Source organism: Sceloporus undulatus, chromosome 2 (genome assembly GCF_019175285.1).
Source record: "Sceloporus undulatus isolate JIND9_A2432 ecotype Alabama chromosome 2, SceUnd_v1.1, whole genome shotgun sequence".
In the NCBI taxonomy this organism is placed as follows: domain Eukaryota; kingdom Metazoa; phylum Chordata; class Lepidosauria; order Squamata; family Phrynosomatidae; genus Sceloporus; species Sceloporus undulatus.
This window is the reverse complement of record NC_056523.1, coordinates 95,096,764-95,116,729: the sequence shown is the minus strand read 5'-3', so window position 1 is coordinate 95,116,729 and position 19,966 is coordinate 95,096,764. Positions and strand designations below refer to the sequence as shown.

The following is a 19,966-nucleotide window of genomic DNA, read 5'->3' as shown; positions in this document are numbered from 1 at the left end:
TCACAGAGAAGTCGGGGGGAAGCCAGAAAGGAGGTTGTAAGGCTTCTGGCATCTCTGCGACCTCCTTCCAGCCTCCCTGGCTGCGGGAAATTTATAAAAAAGCCTAGGGAACCCAATCAGTGGTCAAAGAAGCCAGTAAAGAGGCTGGGCTGGGGATTTGGGGGGCAAGAAAGGCCAGTCCATGCCAGTTGCCCCCCTGGGCTGGGCTGCCAGTGGGAACAGGGCAGATTCAATTCTGATTTGAATTTGCCGGGTTTCCACTTGGGCTGAATCAATTTATTTCTAAATAAATTGATTCAGCCCAAAAAACACTCCATTTTCCCCGCGTCTTTTTGATGTGGGTTAAATGGGCAAAAATGGACAAAAAGCATGGCCCTCCTTTCTAAATCGATTTCTGAAATCAGATTCAGTGGGAACCATGCCCGTTTAACCTGGATCATGATCCGTATTTAAACGTACTGGGAACAAGGCCATACTGTTGAAGTGTTAGATTTGTGCTTAATTTTGGTATAACAGCAATGGAAAAACAGCCCAAAAACACCCCACTTTAAACTTTTGGAAAGCTAGTAGCTTTGGTTAAGCAATGCTCACAAAAGAAGAAAGTGGATAGATCAATGTAAAGACTAATACTTTGTATTCTTCATGTGGAAGCACCTGTTTTCAGGAGAACTTATAAGCATTCAGATTGATAGAAATCTTTCCCACTGATTGAAATGTGGGATAGATTGTATCCTTAATATCATTTTGCTTACTCTTTTCTTGACAGATGGAAATTTAACAATATAGCATGATATGTGAAACTGTCCTAAAGTATACAGGATAAATAGGTTCATATATTTGGGCATTAGAGAGGGAAACAGAATATGAATCTAGTTCTCACTCCACTCCTTATCCACTTTCAAAGAGTCAGGAAAAAAATACACACCACAATGAAATATTCTCTGAACTATGATTACACTGAAATAGTCTATACTTTTATGACATCTGAAATTTAGAATAATAGGTTCATAAAGTTGGAAGAAACCATGATGGCTAACTAATCCAACCCCCTGCCATGCAGGAATACACAACTAAAGCATCCCAAAAACAGACCATCTAACTGTTACTTTAAAACCTCTAAAGAAGGAGATCTCACTACCACCTAGTAGTGACTAGTTGACTGTCAAACACCTCTTATAGACAAGGAGTTTTCCCCATTGTTAGGTGAAATCTTTTTTCTTGTAATTTGAATTACTTGGTTCATGTTCTAGTTTCCAGGGGAGAGATACATAGTTAATTTTCAAACAAGCTTTTGGGAGAAGGAAACAGAACAATAGTTTAGAATGAAATAGCTGAAGTGCAGTATCTTTGACTGGTTTAGTAATATTTAGTACATCATGTGGAGAGGGGGGGAGTGTTTTATCTTTGTGTCTGGGTCTGTTCTGATAAATAAAGGTTTGTGACCAAATGATGTGTTCCATTAAACCACAAATTGTTAGCCTGGCTTTTAGTCTGCAATCAGCTTTGTCTAGAAAATAAGATAATTAAACAACAGCCTGAAATTATATTATTCTTTTATGTTTGTTTTAATTTACAGAGGCTTGCTTATCAATGGTGCCTGGTAAGTACATTTTAAATAATTAGGCAAATTGTGTAGGATTATCATGTGTGTGTGTGTGTGCCACATCTAGACACATGCAATTACTACAGCAAGGCCTTGCTGAACAGTGGAATATAGATGCATAGTCATATCATTTATTCATTATGGTGCCTGCATATAATTCTGTTTCACTAGGCAGATCTTTCTTGCTAGATCTTGGAAATAATGTAGTGATTCGGCCTGATAATAGGGGCAGAGAGGCACAAATATGCAATGATGAAAAAAAATTGTTCACAGTAATATTTGTGTTGCATACTTCTGTAGTATTCTTATTCGCCTGATCATTGATTTATTTTCACTTGTAAAATATTTGTGTTCCAATGCTATGGAAAATCAGGTAAACTCCCTGTGAGGTCATGCACAACCGTTTTGCAGGGCGGTGGTATGGCGTTCCTCTTGTAAATTTTGTAAAGTATCTCATTGAGTTATTTCCTCCTTTCAGAGGAAGTTTGCACCTTGGTAATTACAGAAGCCTTTCCTGAAGATTCTGGAATATTTAAATGTGTTGCTGAAAATGAGTTTGGCACAGTGGCATCCAGCGCATGCCTTTTTGTTTCCCAAGGTAATTGCATGTTCTCTCCCACCAGCTCCCAGTTTTCTCCTAGCATCTTTGACTCAGTTTCTGCCACTTTTTGGAAAGTCCTACAAACACATAGCAATCGCTGGTTCCTCCAGCTCAGGGGTAGGCAACCTGCAGCCCGCGGGCCGGATGCGGCCCAGCGAGGCCTTGGGACCGGCCCCAGCCCGGTCCTGCTGCCGATTGCCGCCTGGGCCTTTGGCGGCATGGTGGGGCAATTGTCTATAGAAGCCTCAGAAACATGCATTTATCTTAACATTTTTTTAAAAATCAGCAATTTTTTTCGCGTTTCCTCCATTTTTTATTTAAAACGTGCCTTCCATTTGAAAATTTTGTCCTACATTTGTCCCGGTTTATTTATTTATTTACTTTTTAAAAATTATTTAATTATTTATTTTTTGGCTTCGGCCCCCCATTTGTCTGAGGGACAGCAACCCGGCCCCCGGCTCAAAAGGGTTGCCTACCCCTGCTCCAGCTCCTCAGCACCCCTTGTTTAAATCTGGGAGACTGCTACCCAGTCCTGTGTTTCAACCACAAACTGTGTAACAAAATCCTTTTATCACACTCAGGACTTTATCACGCCAGGCTGCTAAAATGGCATAATCACATTAGTATAGGAAATGCAAACATAGGGGTTTGGGGACAGTCATTTTCACACAGCTCTTCAAAACGTGCCATGGTGCTGCTTTAGTCCTGGGCTCTTCTGCACTCCAGCCTTCATAACCCCACCTTTCTCTCCTATGCCATTCCCAGCATGCCTTTTGATCTGGTTTTTTTTTTAATTGGACAGTCAAAGTAATTGATTAAGTAAAAAGAATAGGAAATAAATGAAAATAATTGTTAAAAAAACTTGCTTGGGAATAGCAAGGGGGAGAGGAGAGAGGAACAAAATCACATCCACCCACACCATGTGACTGCCTGCATATTGGAACTGCAGCAGAAAGACCTTATCACACATGAATCAGTAGTGGAAAAGCAGTGCCATTGGGAGGCATTGATAGGTTTGGCCCATCAGTGATAGGAAAACTCAAAAAAACAGATGGAAGATAAACATGAGACAAACAAAATGTCATGTGATATGGTAGTCACAGACACAACTGTCTTGCTGTAATTCCACTTTGACAATCTCCTGTGATAAAGCCCTTGGTGAGAAACAATCAGTGAAAAAGAGCATGTTAAAAATGTTTAGTGAAGCTTTGGTTTCATGCCTAGTTTGATGTCTTTTCTTGAAATCCTGGCATAAATGATAGCATTAGGGCTTTGGGGTAGAACTTGAGGACCCCACTCAAGAGAATGAGGAGGAGAGTCTCCAGATATAAGAGCCAGGTTTCTTACAACCTTGTGATGTAAATGAAATAATGCATGTTAACATTTGTAGATAACCCCACTTCCTGCACATACATTAAGCCCCACAGTCTAAGGGTCAAAGTATGCACTACATTAAATAGTTAGTATGCTACTAAAGATTACTCCTCCCTCCCACCGCTCATATATATGTAAGACTTAAAACATCAGGTGGGGGGCAAACTTTTCAATAAAAATCAGGCAGAGATGGTATGGCTTAAATACTGTAAGACCCAAGCTGTTTCATAGGTGAATCTACGTATTTTAGAGTAAAAAATAAAGTCATCTTTAGCTTCATGCTACCTGTTGTAGGGTGTAATTTAGCCTCAGAATTAACTACATCACTGAAAACAGGATGATCAAAGAATTTTCAGATGATAGATACATGATGCTATTTTGTAATTTAAAAGAAGGAAAGGGCAGGCAGGTGGACAGACAGACTCACATCCATCAGTATCTGCACAGAAAACTTGTCTGGAAGCTCCATGCAAGCTATTCAGTCTTTGAAAAAAGAATAAACACAAATAATTTATTTAAATAAAAATAATTAATTAAGAGACATGCATAATTAAAAGGCATTCACTCAAAATCTGTGAAATGTACCACCAATGGAGATTTAAATCACACCAGCTTTAATAGGATTCCAAAATATAAAATCCCACCCCTTATTTTTAGTATCTAAAATTAATTTCAAAGAAACAGAGGTTTAATTCTCTCATAATGCTCACTGGGTTGTATACTGGATCCCACAGGGATCCTAGATTTTTAAATGTTTCATGTACACAATTATCAATGTTAAATGTCTAAACAGTTGGATATTATCGATATTTATTTATGTCTTTATGTATTTCATGAAATATAAAACCATACCAAGAAGATATAGTTCAATCTCCCTAATGAATAATTAGATTGCCAGAGGAAAAAACACCAAGGAGAATGACATACAATGGACTGAGTCACTGCTTTGGATTTGATTTCTGTTTCTGTAACTACTTTTCAGGAACAGAGATAGAAAGTTTCAACGAAGCTCCTTCATGGTTAGATATGCCAAACACTGCACTGGGAAGAGATGTACAGAACAATCCTGGTAGTGTAATGCCACAAAATCCCTCTGGTTCAGCAGATCAAGAGGAATATGGAAGTTTCTGGTGGCAGAACGATGGCAATAAGAACAAGGATTCAGAGGGTTCATACCCATGGTAAGGCAAAACAAATATTCTCAACTCTTTTCAACTCAGCAATTATGTTAGATAGAGATGATTACAAAGAATATCTACACACCCCTGCCTTCTGTGTGACATGCATTTCTGAATGCCCTGTTGCTTGTTGGTCTAGCTGCATGTATATACTAAACTAAACTGGATATCTAGCATGCTATTGCATCAGGCGCTCTGTGCTATAGGCTTTTAATTCAGATGAGTATGCTAAGCAGGGGGTGGGGAAAGGATTATTAATTATAGTGACTTCTACACAACAGTAAGATGTAGCACAACCATTAAAATAAGTATGGTCACAAATGCCTTCAGCTGACTACAAATTTGCTTCAACAATATTTGAATATTTTTCGAACAATTTCCCAGTTATTCTGCAGGTCTGTATCAGTGTGACTGGGATCTAAGTTTTGTTCAGAAACTGTTGAAGATTAATAGTGGAACTAAACAAATAAATACAGAGTAGAGAAATTACTCCCTGCTAAAGCAAAACCAGAGAAATTATTACCTGCTAAATGGGAACCAACAGCCAAACCTTTGTCAGGCTTGCTAAATAGTTAACATTGCATTCTAGCAATGTACTTGTATCAAGTATCATTAGCTTCCTATGACTGAAAGCAACATGCAGTTCAACAAGTTTGATTATCCTGTTTCTGGATTTGATAATCAACCTATTAAACATAATTATCTGATCTGAACACTAATTTTTAATATGAGAATTCTCTGTGGAATTATTAGAATTTACAAAGGTAATTGTAATAGCAAGGCTCTCTGTAATAGCAGGGGCCTCTATAAAAGAATAATTTCTTCATACAGGAAGAGGGGCAGAAATTATGGTATTCCTTCCATTGTCAGTGATCTTGTGATAGTAGAGACCCCAGACTTCTGAAAAAAAAAAAGGCCAATAAGACAGGATAATTAAATACATTGTTAACAATTACACCAGTCTAAAAACATTCTTTAGTAAAAATGGGATAAAAATGTAAAGGTAGGGCAATCCTATCATTTTTCCCCAAAAAATCTGATGTAGGTATTATCCCTGTATTTAGTGTTGCCTAGTTTGATCCCTTGTTCCAGCTGAACAAGATCCAAGGAATTGCAGCTTCTTATATAGGGTAGCTACGTAATGCATCACCAACAAGGATGCACAGATTAGCACATGTGACTTTATATATAGAGATACCAATTTAAAAATCATGATAATTTGAATAGTAATACAATGAAATGTATTTTTGTCCAGCTGTCCTTGCTTTCACCCATGCACAACTGGGCATGTCCAGTTGTGTAATCAGTTCAGAAAGACTAGGTTAACCTGTTCTCTAAATGCCTGGTAAGCAACTTCACAGCCACCCCCAGCTTTACATTCCTGAGGCCTAAATCCAATTACTAGTTAGAGGAGACCCACTGAACAAGTTGTGGAAGCATAAGTCAACACTTACATACATCTGACAGATTTAGTGGATCTACCCTGGCTGGACTAGAAATTAGATCTCTTTCTTGACCTTTAAACCAATCTCAAGCAGCCCTTTATATAGGAAACACCTTTAGATAAGAGTCTGTCTTGAGAAAGTAAGCCATATCCTAGTCATTCTGTCTTTTCAAATTTCCTGAAAACAGACATCAAGTTGTTTCAGGCTAGTCTTTTCTTTATGGTTTCAGTATTTGGTATTCTGTTCCCCAGGTAGCAAGATTTTTACAGTTTCTGTGGAGTGTTCACATTCTAGGAATAAGAAGATATAAAAGAAGACAAGAAGACATTAGACATACTCTAGTTGTATGATCTGGTCACTTTACACTACAGAGGGTTGTTGTTGTCATTGTTCTTGTGTGCCTTCAAGTCGTTTCTAACTTATGGCAGCCCTAAGGCAAACCTATCACAGAGTTTTCTTGGCAAGATTTGTTCAGAGGGGATTTGTTCAGAGGGGTCTTCCTCTCAGACTGAGAGAGTGTGACTTGCCCAAGGTCACCAAGTGGACTTCCAGGGCTAATTGGGGATTCAAACCCTGGTTTCCAGAATCATTGTCCAATGCTCAAATCACTACACCATGCTACTGGGACACTGATTGCTCACTAATAAGTATTATTTTGTAATGAGAAAACTAAGGGGCTGAGCAGATGGAGAGGAAAAACCAGCCAGTCCCAGTTTTTATGAAAGCAGGTGGAAGCCTCACTGTCTGCAAGGTCTGCTCCCAAGGGCAGTTCACACCACATGGAGTCAAGCTGCACCTCTTGGTTCCCCCCCCCCCTGTGCATGCATACCATCACACAGACTGAGACCAGAATTACCTAGCTCCTCCTGCTTAGCTGCTATCCCATTTGATGCCCCATGTGACTAGTCACACAGCTGCACAAGTGATACACCACCCATAAGTACATTGGTGTGCCCAGGGACACACTGGCAAAGTACAGTCATGGAGGCCCCCATATATGCTCACTTTAGCCCCTTTCACCCATTACCCTCTGTTGGGCTGTCTGGTTTGTGTATGTTTTAATGACATCTATTGCATTGTCTGACATACTTTTGCATCATGAGGCATGTGGCAGGTCTGTGGAGTGATGATACAGTTGGCCATTCATGCACCTGTATGCTCAAACAAAAAACCCATATGGCAAGCAATGCCACTGGCAGCTGCATCTCACTGGTCCCAAGGCACATACTCCAGACCACTTCCATATGCCACCTAAGTCTTCTCACATTCCTGCGCTCGTGCTGTGCTGTTTATATGTGATGATGTGCTTTTTTTGTGTTACGGTGGAAATTCAGAGTTTCTTTTTGCTCTGGTTTTTAGCCCCAAAGAATGGCTTCATGTCAGTGTCCATTTGGTTTGGCATCATCTCAACAGGCAGGCTTCAAGTCGATTTGAAGTCACATTATTTTGCCAGTACTGACAACTCCTAAATGACTAAAATGGGGGGGGGGGATTAAAACTTTGCTCATTTCAGAGCTCATGTCTTGTCCAGGTTAATTTAAATGCCCTTGGGCAGGTTAAGACAAATGTGATTGAACATGTTAAGACAAAAGAATTTGGCATCAGTTATTTCCGCAGTTCCAGCACTAAAATCAGAATACATGGGTCATATTAGTAAGTATGTTGACAGTTGATGAAAATAGATTGCTGCCTTCTCCTGTACTTGGTAGTTGTTCCCAAAAGGTGATGTCAGTTCCAGCATTACATTTTGCATACTTGGGATACAAACACATGAAATCATTTCATCAGAATTAGTTGTCCTTGCAGCTAGTTGTTTTAAAGGATGATTCCACAAGCTGGATCACATGGAAATGTAGAATCCATTTCGAATCACCGGTTGGCCTTTGATAAGATTCCAGGGATAAAAATAAGATGACACTGTCACACTCTCATCCAGGAAACAATTCACAAAAGCTGTCTCTTCAGTGGAAAATGTTACACTGGAACAAAAGGAACAAGGCTAAATAAACTACAGTACTATGTTATGCAGGAGGTTGGAAATGCCTTTTGGAAAAATCTGAGCCAGTTCAAGCCAGTTTCACCTCTGTGCATTTTTGCACAAATAAAACATGATGCTCAGTGAGACTTACTCTATAGAGTTTCATCCTAAGGGCCTCTTCATGCCTCTCTCTTTCATGCACACTTTTTAAAATTACTTTGTAAAACCACTTTATATTCCATGACTTGTTTACAGTAAATTGCATTGTAAAAATGTTGGTTGCAAGAGCATGTGAAGGATCAGGCTACGTAGATTTTTGTGAGTGAATAGATTATATTTCTAGGACATTGTTTTACTATTAGTCAACCCTCTTTCCTGCATAGCACAGAAAGGTACTGGAAAGTTACCACTGATGTGAACATGTTTACAGGTAAATTAAGGTAAACAGGTAGGATTTGTTGAAGTGGGGAGTGTGACTAATTTGGGTTCTAACCACTTTGTTCAAATCTCCCCCACTGGCATTCTTGTATTTCCTCCTGACAGTCCATTAGCATTTCATTTACACTGGATATGGTCAGTTCTCATTGGCCTGTTTGGGGATTTTCAAAATGGAAGAGACAGAACAAAATGTGTTTTTGACCAATCCCAGCTACACTGATATCTCAGATTCCTCCACTGATGTTTATTACTAAGTTCATTTCAAAACAACCTTTCCAGTATGCATTTGTAGATGACCTATCCAGATACATACTGAAAATTCTATCTGTTTGTTGTGGTTGTGTGCCTTCAAGTCATTTCCAACTTATAGTACCTATCACAGGGGTTTCTGGGGCTGAAAGTGTGTGACTTTCCCAAGGTCACCTAGTGGGTTTCTATGACCAAGAGGGTAATCAAACTCTGGTTTCCCAGGGTTCTACTAGTCCAACGCTCAAACCACTGCACCATGCTGGCTCTCACTCTACCCGCCTTTTTTTGTTGTTGTTTCTGACGTGTGGCAACCCTAAGGTAAAACAATCATCAGGTTTTCTTGGCAAGATTTGTTTTTGTATTATCTGTAGTTTGCTTCCTGATCCTTTTTTAACCAGTTTCATTACACTTCCTATCTGCAAGGATCTTTCACATCACACAACGATTGTGTTATGATTCCATTTTAACTGCCATGGTTCCATCCTATGTATTCCTGGAATTTGTAGTTTAGGAAGCGTGCTTTTAGACTCCTCAGACAGAAAGTTCCCCTGGCCTCTGACCAAACTATAGCAATAGGAGGTAATAGCAAGTACATTTCTATACCATTTATCAGTGCACTTAAGCACTCCTGAAGCAGTTTACAATGTATAAGCTAAGTGTCCCCAACAAGCTGGGTACTCATTTTAGCGACCTCAGAACGATGCAACGCTGAGTCAATCCTGGAGCCCCTGGCTGGAATTTAACTCACAGTCTTGTGGCTTGTGAGTGGGTGGCTGCAGTACCACTGTGCCACCGGGTCTCCAATTACACATTTCAATTCCCAGAAATCCATAAGATGTAGCCATAGCAGTTAAAGTGGAGTCATAATGCTTTAACGGTGGAAGACAGTCTCTTGCCAACAGAGACATATTAACTGAGGCAGTTCAGAGTTTGTTTATGGGAACAAAAGTGTGCAAATTTTAGATCCTTGTTCAAACTGCTTATTCACTTCTGGCTTCAGTGAGGAATACAAGCCTTTCCACAACTGTCTTTGTTCACTAGTTATCTTGACTGTATTTGTTGTGTGCCTTCACATCAACTCCAAGTTATGGTGGCCCTCTCATAGAGTTTTCTTGCCAAGATTTATTTAGAGGTTTGCCATTGTCTTCCTACGAGGCTGAGAGAGTCACTCTCTGGGTTTTCAGGGCTGAGTGAGAGAATTGAACTCTCATCTCCCTGAATCTTAGTCCACCATTCAAACAATTACGCCATATTGGCTCTTATTTATGGATGTGTGGCTATCAAAAATCAGTTCTCAAAACAAGCCAGTCAGAGTTCTGCAAAATCAAAAGATGCTAGCAGCTTTTAACAAAAGGGTGATGTGACCTTTTAACACTTTCATAGCACTTTATGAAACTGCTAAATAACAGAACAAGTTCCTCCTACGCTTGCTAGATCCTACTTCTGCTGAAAGGGGTTGGTTTTCATTTGAGGTACTATTTCTTTTTCATAACCACTGTTCTTTTAAGAGGAATTTATGTTAATTGATACTCATTTAGCACTTGTAGAAAGAGTGTGCCAAGTACAGGTATGTGAGTTTGATTTTACAATCTGTTCCAGGTTTGGTTGGTTGGTTCTTTTTAACCCTTCTTAGTTTACTCTCTGGAAAGGACAAACAACCAGCAAAGAAACAAGTGATTTGGGACTATGTGTTTCCCCACCTCCAATCCAGAATGGATCGTAGTAGTATTGCGTTTTTGTATCTTTTCATTTGCTAATTAATTTAGTATTACTAGGTTAATTTTGGCTTTTTTTCTGAACTGGAACAGGTGTAAATCTTTTTCTTTTGTTCCAATTCAGATTTTTTTATGAGAAGAGCAGCCATATATTTATTATGGCTGACCACTACTTACTGTAGAGAACAGCAGCTCCTGATTCAATACTTCATCTGAAAAAGTGAGTTTATATCCATAAAAGGCCATGGAAAGATAAAAACCAATTAGTCTTAAAGGTGCTGCTACATTTCTTTCTTTCTTTTTTCTTTTCTTTCCTTCCTCCTTTTTTTATGCTGCAAGAGATTAACACAGCTGCTTCGTCTTCTTTTTTTAAAAACCCATTGCTTTGCTGGTAGGGAGCTTCCCCACCCAAAAGGCTATTCTGTATGTAGGCTTAAATACACTAGAAGAGTGATGGTGCAGTAGTATAGCAACTACCTTGTATGGATAAACTCCTGGACTCAGATCCTAGCCACATGGGGTAAGCTGGTAACATTGCAAAAGACAGAACCTTGGAATTGCTGCTATTCAACTGCCAAGCAGGAGCCTTTTCACACTACATAATTGCATTACAATTTTTCTGTAATTGACATGTTCCATCCTATGAATATTGGGCAATGTAGTTTAGGGGGAGCAGCCTTCAAAATCTTCAGTCAGAGAGCTCCAGTACTTCTCACCAAACTACAAACCCCAGCATTCCATAGGATGTTACCATGCCAGTTAAAACAGAATCATAGTGACATTATTTTGTAGAACAATTTGCCTCATTCATTTTGTGTGTGTGTGTTTCATTTTGTTGTTGTTTGTTTTTGAAGTTTTTTACTCTAAAGCAGGGCTGGACTAAGTGCAGTGTTGTATGTGCTGCAGGCCACTGACTCCACTTTTATATGGCTTCGGGCCTCCTGTTGGTTTCCAAAAGTCCTCCACTTTTGGCATGATTTTCAGGCATTTTTTGCCAAAAGACCAGACAGAAATTTGCAAACTTGCAAATAGTGCCATAGAATCATAGAATCATAGAGTTGGAAGAGACCACAAGGGCCATCCAGTCCAACCCCCTGCCATGCAGGAAATCCAAATCAAAGCATTCCTGACAGATAGCTATCCAGCCTCCGTTTGAAGACCTCCAAGGAGGGAGACTCCACTACACTCTGAGGGAGTGTGTTCCACTGTCAAACAGCCCTTACTGTCAGGAAGTTCCTCCTAATGTTGAGGTGGAATCTCTTTTCCTGCAGCTTGCATCCATTGCTCCGGGTCCTAGTCTCTGGAGCAGCAGAAAACAAGCTTGCTCCCTCCTCAATATGACATCCCTTCAAATATTTAAACAGGGCTATCATATCACCTCTTAACCTTCTCTTCTCCAGGCTAAACATCCCCAGCTTCCTAAGGCATTCCTCATAGGGCATGGTTTCCAGACCTTTCACCATTTTAGTCGCCCTCCTTTGGACACGCTCCAGTTTCTCAATGTCCTTTTTGAATTGTGGCGCCCAGAACTGGGCACAATATTCCAGGTGGGGCCTGACCAGAGCAGAACAGAGTAGCACTATTACTTCCCTTGATCTAGACACTATATTTCTGTTGATGCAGGCTAAAATCACATTGGCCTTATTAGCTGCCGCATCGCACTGTTGACTCATGTTCAACTTGCGGTCTACTTGGACTCCTAGATCCCTTTCACATGTTGTCTCCTTAAGCCAGGTGTCCCCCATCCTATATCTGTGCATTTCATTTTTTTGCCCTAAGTGCAGTACCTAACATTTCTCCCTGTTGAAGTTCATTTTGTTAGCTGTGGCCCAGCTTTCTAGTCTATTCAGGTCATTTTGAATTTTGATCGTGTCCTCTGGAGTATTAGCTATTCCTCCTAATTTGGTGTCATCTGCAACGTTGATAAGTATTCCCCCAATTTTTTCCTCCAAGTCATTGATAAAGATGTTGAACAGTACTGGGCCCAGGACAGAGCCCTGTGGGACTCCACTGGTCACTTCTCTCCAGGATGAAAGGTAGCCATTGTTGAGCACCCTTTGGGTTCGGCCGGTCAACCAATTACAAATCCATGTAACAGTTGCCTTGTCTAGCCCACATTTTACAAGCTTGTTTGCAAGAATGTCATGGGAACCCTGTCAAAGGCCTTACGGAAATCAAGATATACTATATCCACAGCATTCCCTTCATCTACCAAGCTAGTAATTTTATCAAAGAAAGAGATCAGATTTGTCTGGCATGATTTGTTTCTCTGAAACCCATGTTGACTTTTTGTGATTATGGAATTGCTTTCTAGATGTTCACAGACTCTCTGTTTAATGATCTGCTCTAGAATCTTTCCTGGTATTGATGTCAGACTAACTGGCCAATAATTGTTTGGATCCGCTTTCTTCCCCTTTTTGAAGATGGGGACAACGTTTGCCCTCTTCCAGTCTGTTGGGACTTCTCCTGTTCTCCAGGAGTCTTCAAAGATTATTGCCAATGGCTCTGATATTACATTTGCCAGTTCTTTTAATACCCTTGGATGTAGTTCATCTGGTCCTGGCGACTCACAAAGAAAGCCCACCCAGAATTCCCCAAATAACAATATATTATTTGCATCCAGTTACTAATTTGGAAAGGACTCTGATGGAAAGATATTTCAGAGCACTGGTGCAGAAGTACAGCCCATGGGGGGGGGGTTCTTGGTATCTGCTGGGGTTTGGTGCCAAGACCACCACCATCCTCCCTTGGATACCAAATTCCATGGATGCTCAAGTCCTATTATATGCAATGCTGTACTAAAATGGTGCTCCTTATACAAATGACAATATCAAGGTTAGATTTTGGGACTGTGTGATGTTATTTTCAACCCCTGGATGGTGGAATCTGTGTGTGCAGAATCTGTGGAGGGCCAACTTGTGCCTATGGATTAGGCCCTAAATTTTCTGACAAGTTTTTTTTTTACCACCATCACAGAACAGTGCATGTTGGGTTATTGTTGGTGTTTTTCCCCAGTCCTTCTCCCTATATGCAGTGATATTTTAAATATGAAAGTTTATTAAGTTATGTGAGCCCCAGTGACAGTAGGGAGATAACTTCTGTGTCATTGGAATAGTGAATTTATTCTGGGTTGTGAAAGAAGCTATCCAAAGTGCTGAATCTATTTCAGGTACAGGTTTAAGTGCCTTTAAAGTTATGGCTAAAATGTGGAGCAGATTCACCAACCCCGCTGACTTGGAAGCCACTGGTGAGGCTCCTCTTTCATGGTTTCAAGTGATACAGCCCAGTCCAAAGTTTACCAGCTCTGTCAGAACTATTTATTTATTTACTTCATTTATATCCTGCCTTGTGGGCAATTAAAGTCACATCATAGTGCTATAACTGTGTACCTTTAAAAGGCCCCTGAATATCTTTATTTCTATTCCTTAGCCCATACCTGTGAAATACGTAAGCTGTACATATGGAGAGAGTTAATTGAAAAAAAAGGGCAACTATTGGTCTACACAATAGTTTAGTATGGACTGTAGTGACTCCAATCAGTGTATTCATTCAAGATGCTTAAATAACCTAAAGGTACCACATCTTGTCTGACCTTGGAAGCTAAGCAAGGTCAACTCTGGTTTGTACTTGGATGGAAGACCACTAATAAATACCAGGTATTGTCAGCTAAGCAGGGTCAACCCTTGTCACTACTTGGATGGGAGATTGCCAACAAATCCCAGGTGCTGTAGGAAATGCTGTTCTAGGAAATGTAGGATGTATTTCAGAGGAAGGAACTGGCAAAACCACCTCTGAGGATTCCTTTCCTAAGAAATCTCTATGAAATTAATGGGGTCAGCAGATGACGTAAAGCCACAGACACAGACACACATCTGGAGATATTATGGATTGACCCTGGATCCTTTTACATGCAAGCACACATGTTTACCTGCAAAAAGCAAGGAATCACATATTAGGTTGCTGAACCAGGAGGAAGTGCAAAAACATGTTTAAGTGTGTCCTTCTGTGCACTCATTTTTCTTTTCGTCAAGATCTGAAGCTACCAGATGAATGACATTTTGGCTCTCTAAAACAACATTCTGGCTTTCTTTTCTGGAAAAAAAAACCTGTTGAAAATATATCATGATGATAAATAGAAACATGCATTGAGATAGAGCGAAAGAGTGCCCCCCCCCCCATTGCTCAGCTTTGGAGCATTCTTGAACATGGCTCAGTGCTAGGGAATCCTGGGAACTGTATTCTATTGTGGCACCAGAACTCTCTGACAGAGAAGGCTAATTCCCAGAATTCCCTATCATTCAGCCAGGGCAGTTAAACCAGTCTTAAACTGGATTATTTCTGAAGTGTGTTTTGGACCGAAGATAGTGTGGTGGTAATGTTTGAAGAGAACAGTAAGTCAAGATGGTGGCAGTGGCTTATGAATCGCACTGGAATCAAACGGGGCTGTGGAAACATACAGTTGCCTAGAATTCAGGCCTCTATCATTTATCTTTTAGTTTCACTCATCATCATCATTAGATTGGAGCAGATGAAGAAGTATTATGTTCAAGTGTGGGAAGGCTTAGTTCTGGCCTGATGGTTCAGGCCTATTTATTCTTATTAACTCAGGAGATTTACAGAGAAAGTGAGCTATGTGATCCAAAGCCTCCTTTTTCACCTGAGATTGTTGTTGTTTTATCTGAAGGGTTGTCATGCTCCTCCTTCAGTAGCAAGATCAGTGGTTTCTTGTTTTTAAACTAAATGTAATACAATAGCCCAGCTTTCTGATCAACCAGTGCTTTGCCCAAACTTCACCTACAGCTCAGATCAATGGATGTATATCCAATGGATAAGTGAGCAAATATACATTATAAACCCACGCACATCTCTCCATATTAGCTTTAAAGCCACATAGTTGTGAATAGGATCAGAGCCTCAACCTTCCTCTGCATTGTTTCCCCTGTTTAAATTGCCCTTTAGTGTGGCTAAACTGGGGGGAAACTAGTACCTACATTACCAAGACATGTGAATATGTGGGGAAGCATGATGCATACTGAATGAATGAATGTAATTTGAATTAGAAGGTTTTTCCTATGCAGACTGTGAAGAAGATTAACTTCACAAATGGTGTTTAACTGGCTTTTGTACCTCTTTGGAATCTAAATTCTGATGTAAACCCTACTTTGGCTAGAGTGTCAATGGGATTTTTCCAATGGCTTTTGAGACATTATCAAATGGGGGGGAAAGGATAGGAGAGAACGGGGATGCTCCTGGCCTTATCGTGCGATTGTGTGAAGATTATCAAAGGATATCCTGCGATGCCATGCTCATTCCATCCTTCTCCCATCAATGAGGTGGAAGAGTCCCATAACTTTTTATTCATGGGAAACTGCTGTGAATAAAATGTTTCGGGACCATTTCTATGTCTGGGAGCCGTTTCTTGCCAGTCCTTTTTCTCTGTTTGATAATCACCAATAATTTCTGCTCTTTTTATAGGGCAGATGGTTAGAGTCCATCACTCCACTTACCTCCAACCATGCTTGGATGAGGATGATGAGAATTATAACGCCACATCCAGGGACTGAAGTTTGGGAAAGGGTGGTCTATGAGATGGTGCTGCCAAGCTGCTGTTCCTTCCCATATTCTTTGCCTTTTGAGTGTGCCATAGACATCTGTTTTATGTGCTTTGACATCTGCATAATATTACTGAGTTTGGCAATTTGGAATGAATTGTCATTAGTCCATGGTGGCATTCAGCTTTGTGACTTATGTTCATCTTCTCTCAAAGAAGCACTGGAATTCACAGTTGGACTGGACATGTGTAATTTAACCCATATAAGATCTATGTTGGTATTTGCTGTGGGTTGCAGTGATTGAGATTTGGGGGTACATCTTGTGTTATAATGGGCTTGCATTCTCCCGAGTCATGTATTTTGATTGCGCATTACTGTGGGATATTCAAATAGAGGCAGTGTCCAGATCAGTTTTCGGTCCCTTTGGCTGCTGCCTCAGTTGTTTGTGTAGCTAGAAAATAGGATGTGGCCACAATAATTAATGTCATATTATACCCAGATGACAGGAGTGTTACAAGTATTGCACAGGATTGCTTGAAGAGTGTTTGGAAGTTTCAGCTTGTTCAGGTAGACCTGATGTACTCTGGTTTGTAGATGATGTTGTGGTAAGTGGACTCGATCATTTCCCCCTCCATTTCTGAAAAGCAAGATATAAATGTTTTAATTAATAAATTCACAAGCAGTGTTTCCATGGTGTTGTCCTGTTTGCCATGCTGACTGGGAGAGTTGTAGTAGTGTTTCCGGGCTTGGCTCCCAGAGTGCAAAAACTGCTACACCATATGGGCTCTCTTGCTACTAAGATTTTGGCTACTAGATTCCAAGGGTTTGGAAGTGTTTAAAAGTTGAGTTTTATTGCTTTGCTTTGGCTGTTTCTGTCCCCAGCCATCTCATAGCCAACAAAAGGTGTGGCCTCTACCTGCATCAGTTTCCCCTCCAAGCAAGTTGACCAGATGTCATAACTGCAAAGGAGGACAAGGTATAGCAAAATGTAGGACATTCAAGAAGAATGTAGGATATTATAAAATAAATGTTAAAAACACTGGCATTGATGTAAATTCATGCTTCTTAGTTATGCTCATCATGGAGGACATTTTGAAATTCCTCCTGGATGGAAGGAAGAAATGTAAAACATGTCCTGGAAAAAGAGGACGTCTGGTCACCCTGCCCCCAAGGCCATCTTAAACAGCACCTTTAATTTATCAAGAAAGATGCAGTTCTGTGACTTTGTGTTGTTACATGATTTTTAACATCTACTGTATGCCCGATGAAGAAGCCTGTGAGCTTCAAAAGTTTGCATAATATATTTTGTGCTTTTTGGTTGACCTAATGAAGGTATCATTAGGTATCATGAGATATCAGTATAATGTGTATATGTTGGCATTTGTTATATTTTCATCTCTGTGGTATAATTTTAACTCTTCTCAGCTTCTGCATACAGTCGGCCCTTCTTATACACGGATTGTTTATACACGGATTTAAGCATACACGGTTTGAAAATGTTCCAAAACAGTATAAATTTACCTTGATTTTCCATTTTTATAAGGGACACCATTTTGCTATGTCATTATACTTAATGGGACTTGAGCATACATGGATTTTGTTATACACGGGGGATCTTGGAACCAAACCTCAGCGTATAACAAGGATCCACTGTACATATATTTTATGCTGTGCTGATACTTTTGATGTTGTTGATGTGTGCCTTCAAGTTGCTTCTGACTTATGGTGTACCTATTTGTGGGGTTTTCTTGGCAAGTTTCTTCAGAGGGGGTTTGCCATGGCCATCCTCTGGGGCTGAGAGAGTGTGATTTGCCCAAGGTCACCCAGTGGTTACATGGCTGAGCAGGGATTCAAACCCTGGTCTCCAGAGTCACAGTCCAATGCTCAAATCACTACACCACGTTGGTTCTCACTATGATTTTTATATTGTATGGGAGTGTTGGTTTTTTTTTATACTTTAAATCAAGACCACACAACAGCGCAGAGAAATGTGTTTTATGAGGCGTTAAATAAATCAATGAGCAAGCCACCACACACAAAGACCTCAGTCTGCCAAGTGGAAAGTGTGCCAACAGGAAAGTGGCTCTTGAAAGGCCTCCTAGATGAGAGTGGCACCCTGGAAGAATTCAAATCTGGGTCAGTGTGCTGTGAGGCAAAACCTAGCCTACATGACCAGAGGCCAGAAAAAAAGAACCTGCCAGTCTCATTTTTCAGCCATTAAGCCATGCTTGTGTGAATGAGAAGCCCCAGTGTCTGTTTGGGTGGGAATGGTTTGTAATAATACTAATAATACCAATTATTATTATTAGTAGTAGTAGTGGTAGTAGTAGTATTATTTTAAAGCTACTGCATTGAGACACAGCTACTTGGAAGGTCTGCAGAAACCCCCTCAAAATAGAGGGGACAAAGGGCTGAGAAGAGGCTGAACAAAAGGAGGGTCAGCAGCAGGACTAGGTTGGAAATCTGATCTAGCGCCTCAGAGTTGCAGCTTGTCTCAGCTTCACATTCAAAGTCCCCTCCTTTTTAAAATGAACCACCAGAGCTGGGGAAGGCCGCTTGATTCTCGCCTTTTAAACTGTCTTTTACTATACCCTAAAACTCAAATATCAGTCCTCCAGATGTTTGGAACTTCAGCTCCCAGAAGCCCCAGCCAGTTTGACCAACAGTCAGGAATTCTGGGAATCCAAGTCAAAAACATCTGCAAGATCAATGTTTGGGAAACATTGCCCTAAAGGCTCCAGATCTCATTTGAGCTTAGAAGCTAAGCAGGACCAGCTCTGGTTAGTACTTGGAGGGGACACCACCAATGAAAACCAGTCGCTGTAGGTTATAGTTCAGAAGGAGGAACTGGCAAAATGACCTCTGAGAATTCCTAGCCTGAGCAACCCTTGGGGTTACCATAAGTCAACAGGCAAGGTGAAGTCGCATTTGTTGTTACTGTTGCGTGCCTCCAAGTCATTTTTTATGTATGGCGACACTAAGGCGAACCTATCATAAGGTTTTCTTGGCGTATGCATAGTGCATATATAGTTTAGTAATATGTAAATGCGGGAACTCAAGGCACTGCTGTTTGGTTCTTGGCAAGTTTCTTCAGAAGGGATTTGTCATTGCCATCCTCTGAGCTGAGAGTGTGTGACTTGCCCAAGGTCACCCAGTGGGTTTCCCTAGCTCAGTGCTTCTCAATTATTTTCTGTCATGCCCCCCCTAGGAAGAAAACATTTCGCGCCCCCCACGTGACTGTAAATAGTATCATTTGTCAATCAAATTGTTATAAGTACACCTCTGCATAACAGAGCCTCGCGACCCCCTTTATGGAGCCTCGTGCCCCCCCTGGGGGGCCCGCCCCACTATTTGAGAAAGGCTGCCCTAGCTGAACTGGAATTCAAACCCTGATCTCCAGAGTCATACTCCAGTCTTGAAACCACAGCACCATGCTGGCTCAAACAAACAATTGTGCCCTAAAAGCAGTAGATTTTGTCTGATCTTGGAAACAAAACAGGGTCAGCCCTGGATGGTACTTGGATGGAAAACTGCTAATCAATACCAAGTGCTGTAGGCTATATTTCAGAGGAAGGAACTGGCAAAACCACCTCTGAATATTCCTTGTCTAATAAAACCCTGTGAAATTCATGGGGTCACCATAAGTCAACAAGCAACTGGAAGGCTTTTCTCACACACTCTTAACAGAAGCAAATGCCCTGGTTTCAGCCTGCCTCCACTTCTCAGTTCTGCTGCCACACTGCAGAAATAATGCAGTTTGATGCAGCTTTAACTCTCATGGCTCCATTTTAGAGAATCTTGGGATTTGTAGCTTGTTGTGGCACCAGAGCTCT

The 19,966-nt window shown here is 40.6% G+C and overlaps 1 protein-coding gene across 4 annotated transcripts in view; it reads left to right on the top strand.

Moving 5' to 3' along the window:
- MYOT (myotilin) overlaps positions 1-19,966 on the top strand; it is a 69,340-nt gene that overhangs the window by 21,254 nt on the left and 28,120 nt on the right. For all 4 annotated transcript variants that reach the window (XM_042453487.1, XM_042453488.1, XM_042453486.1 and 1 more), the window contains exons 6-8: positions 1,577-1,600; positions 2,082-2,201; positions 4,561-4,759. In XM_042453487.1, the coding sequence (XP_042309421.1) occupies positions 1,577-1,600; positions 2,082-2,201; positions 4,561-4,759 (343 nt within the window). The remainder of the gene's footprint in view (positions 1-1,576; positions 1,601-2,081; positions 2,202-4,560; positions 4,760-19,966) is intronic.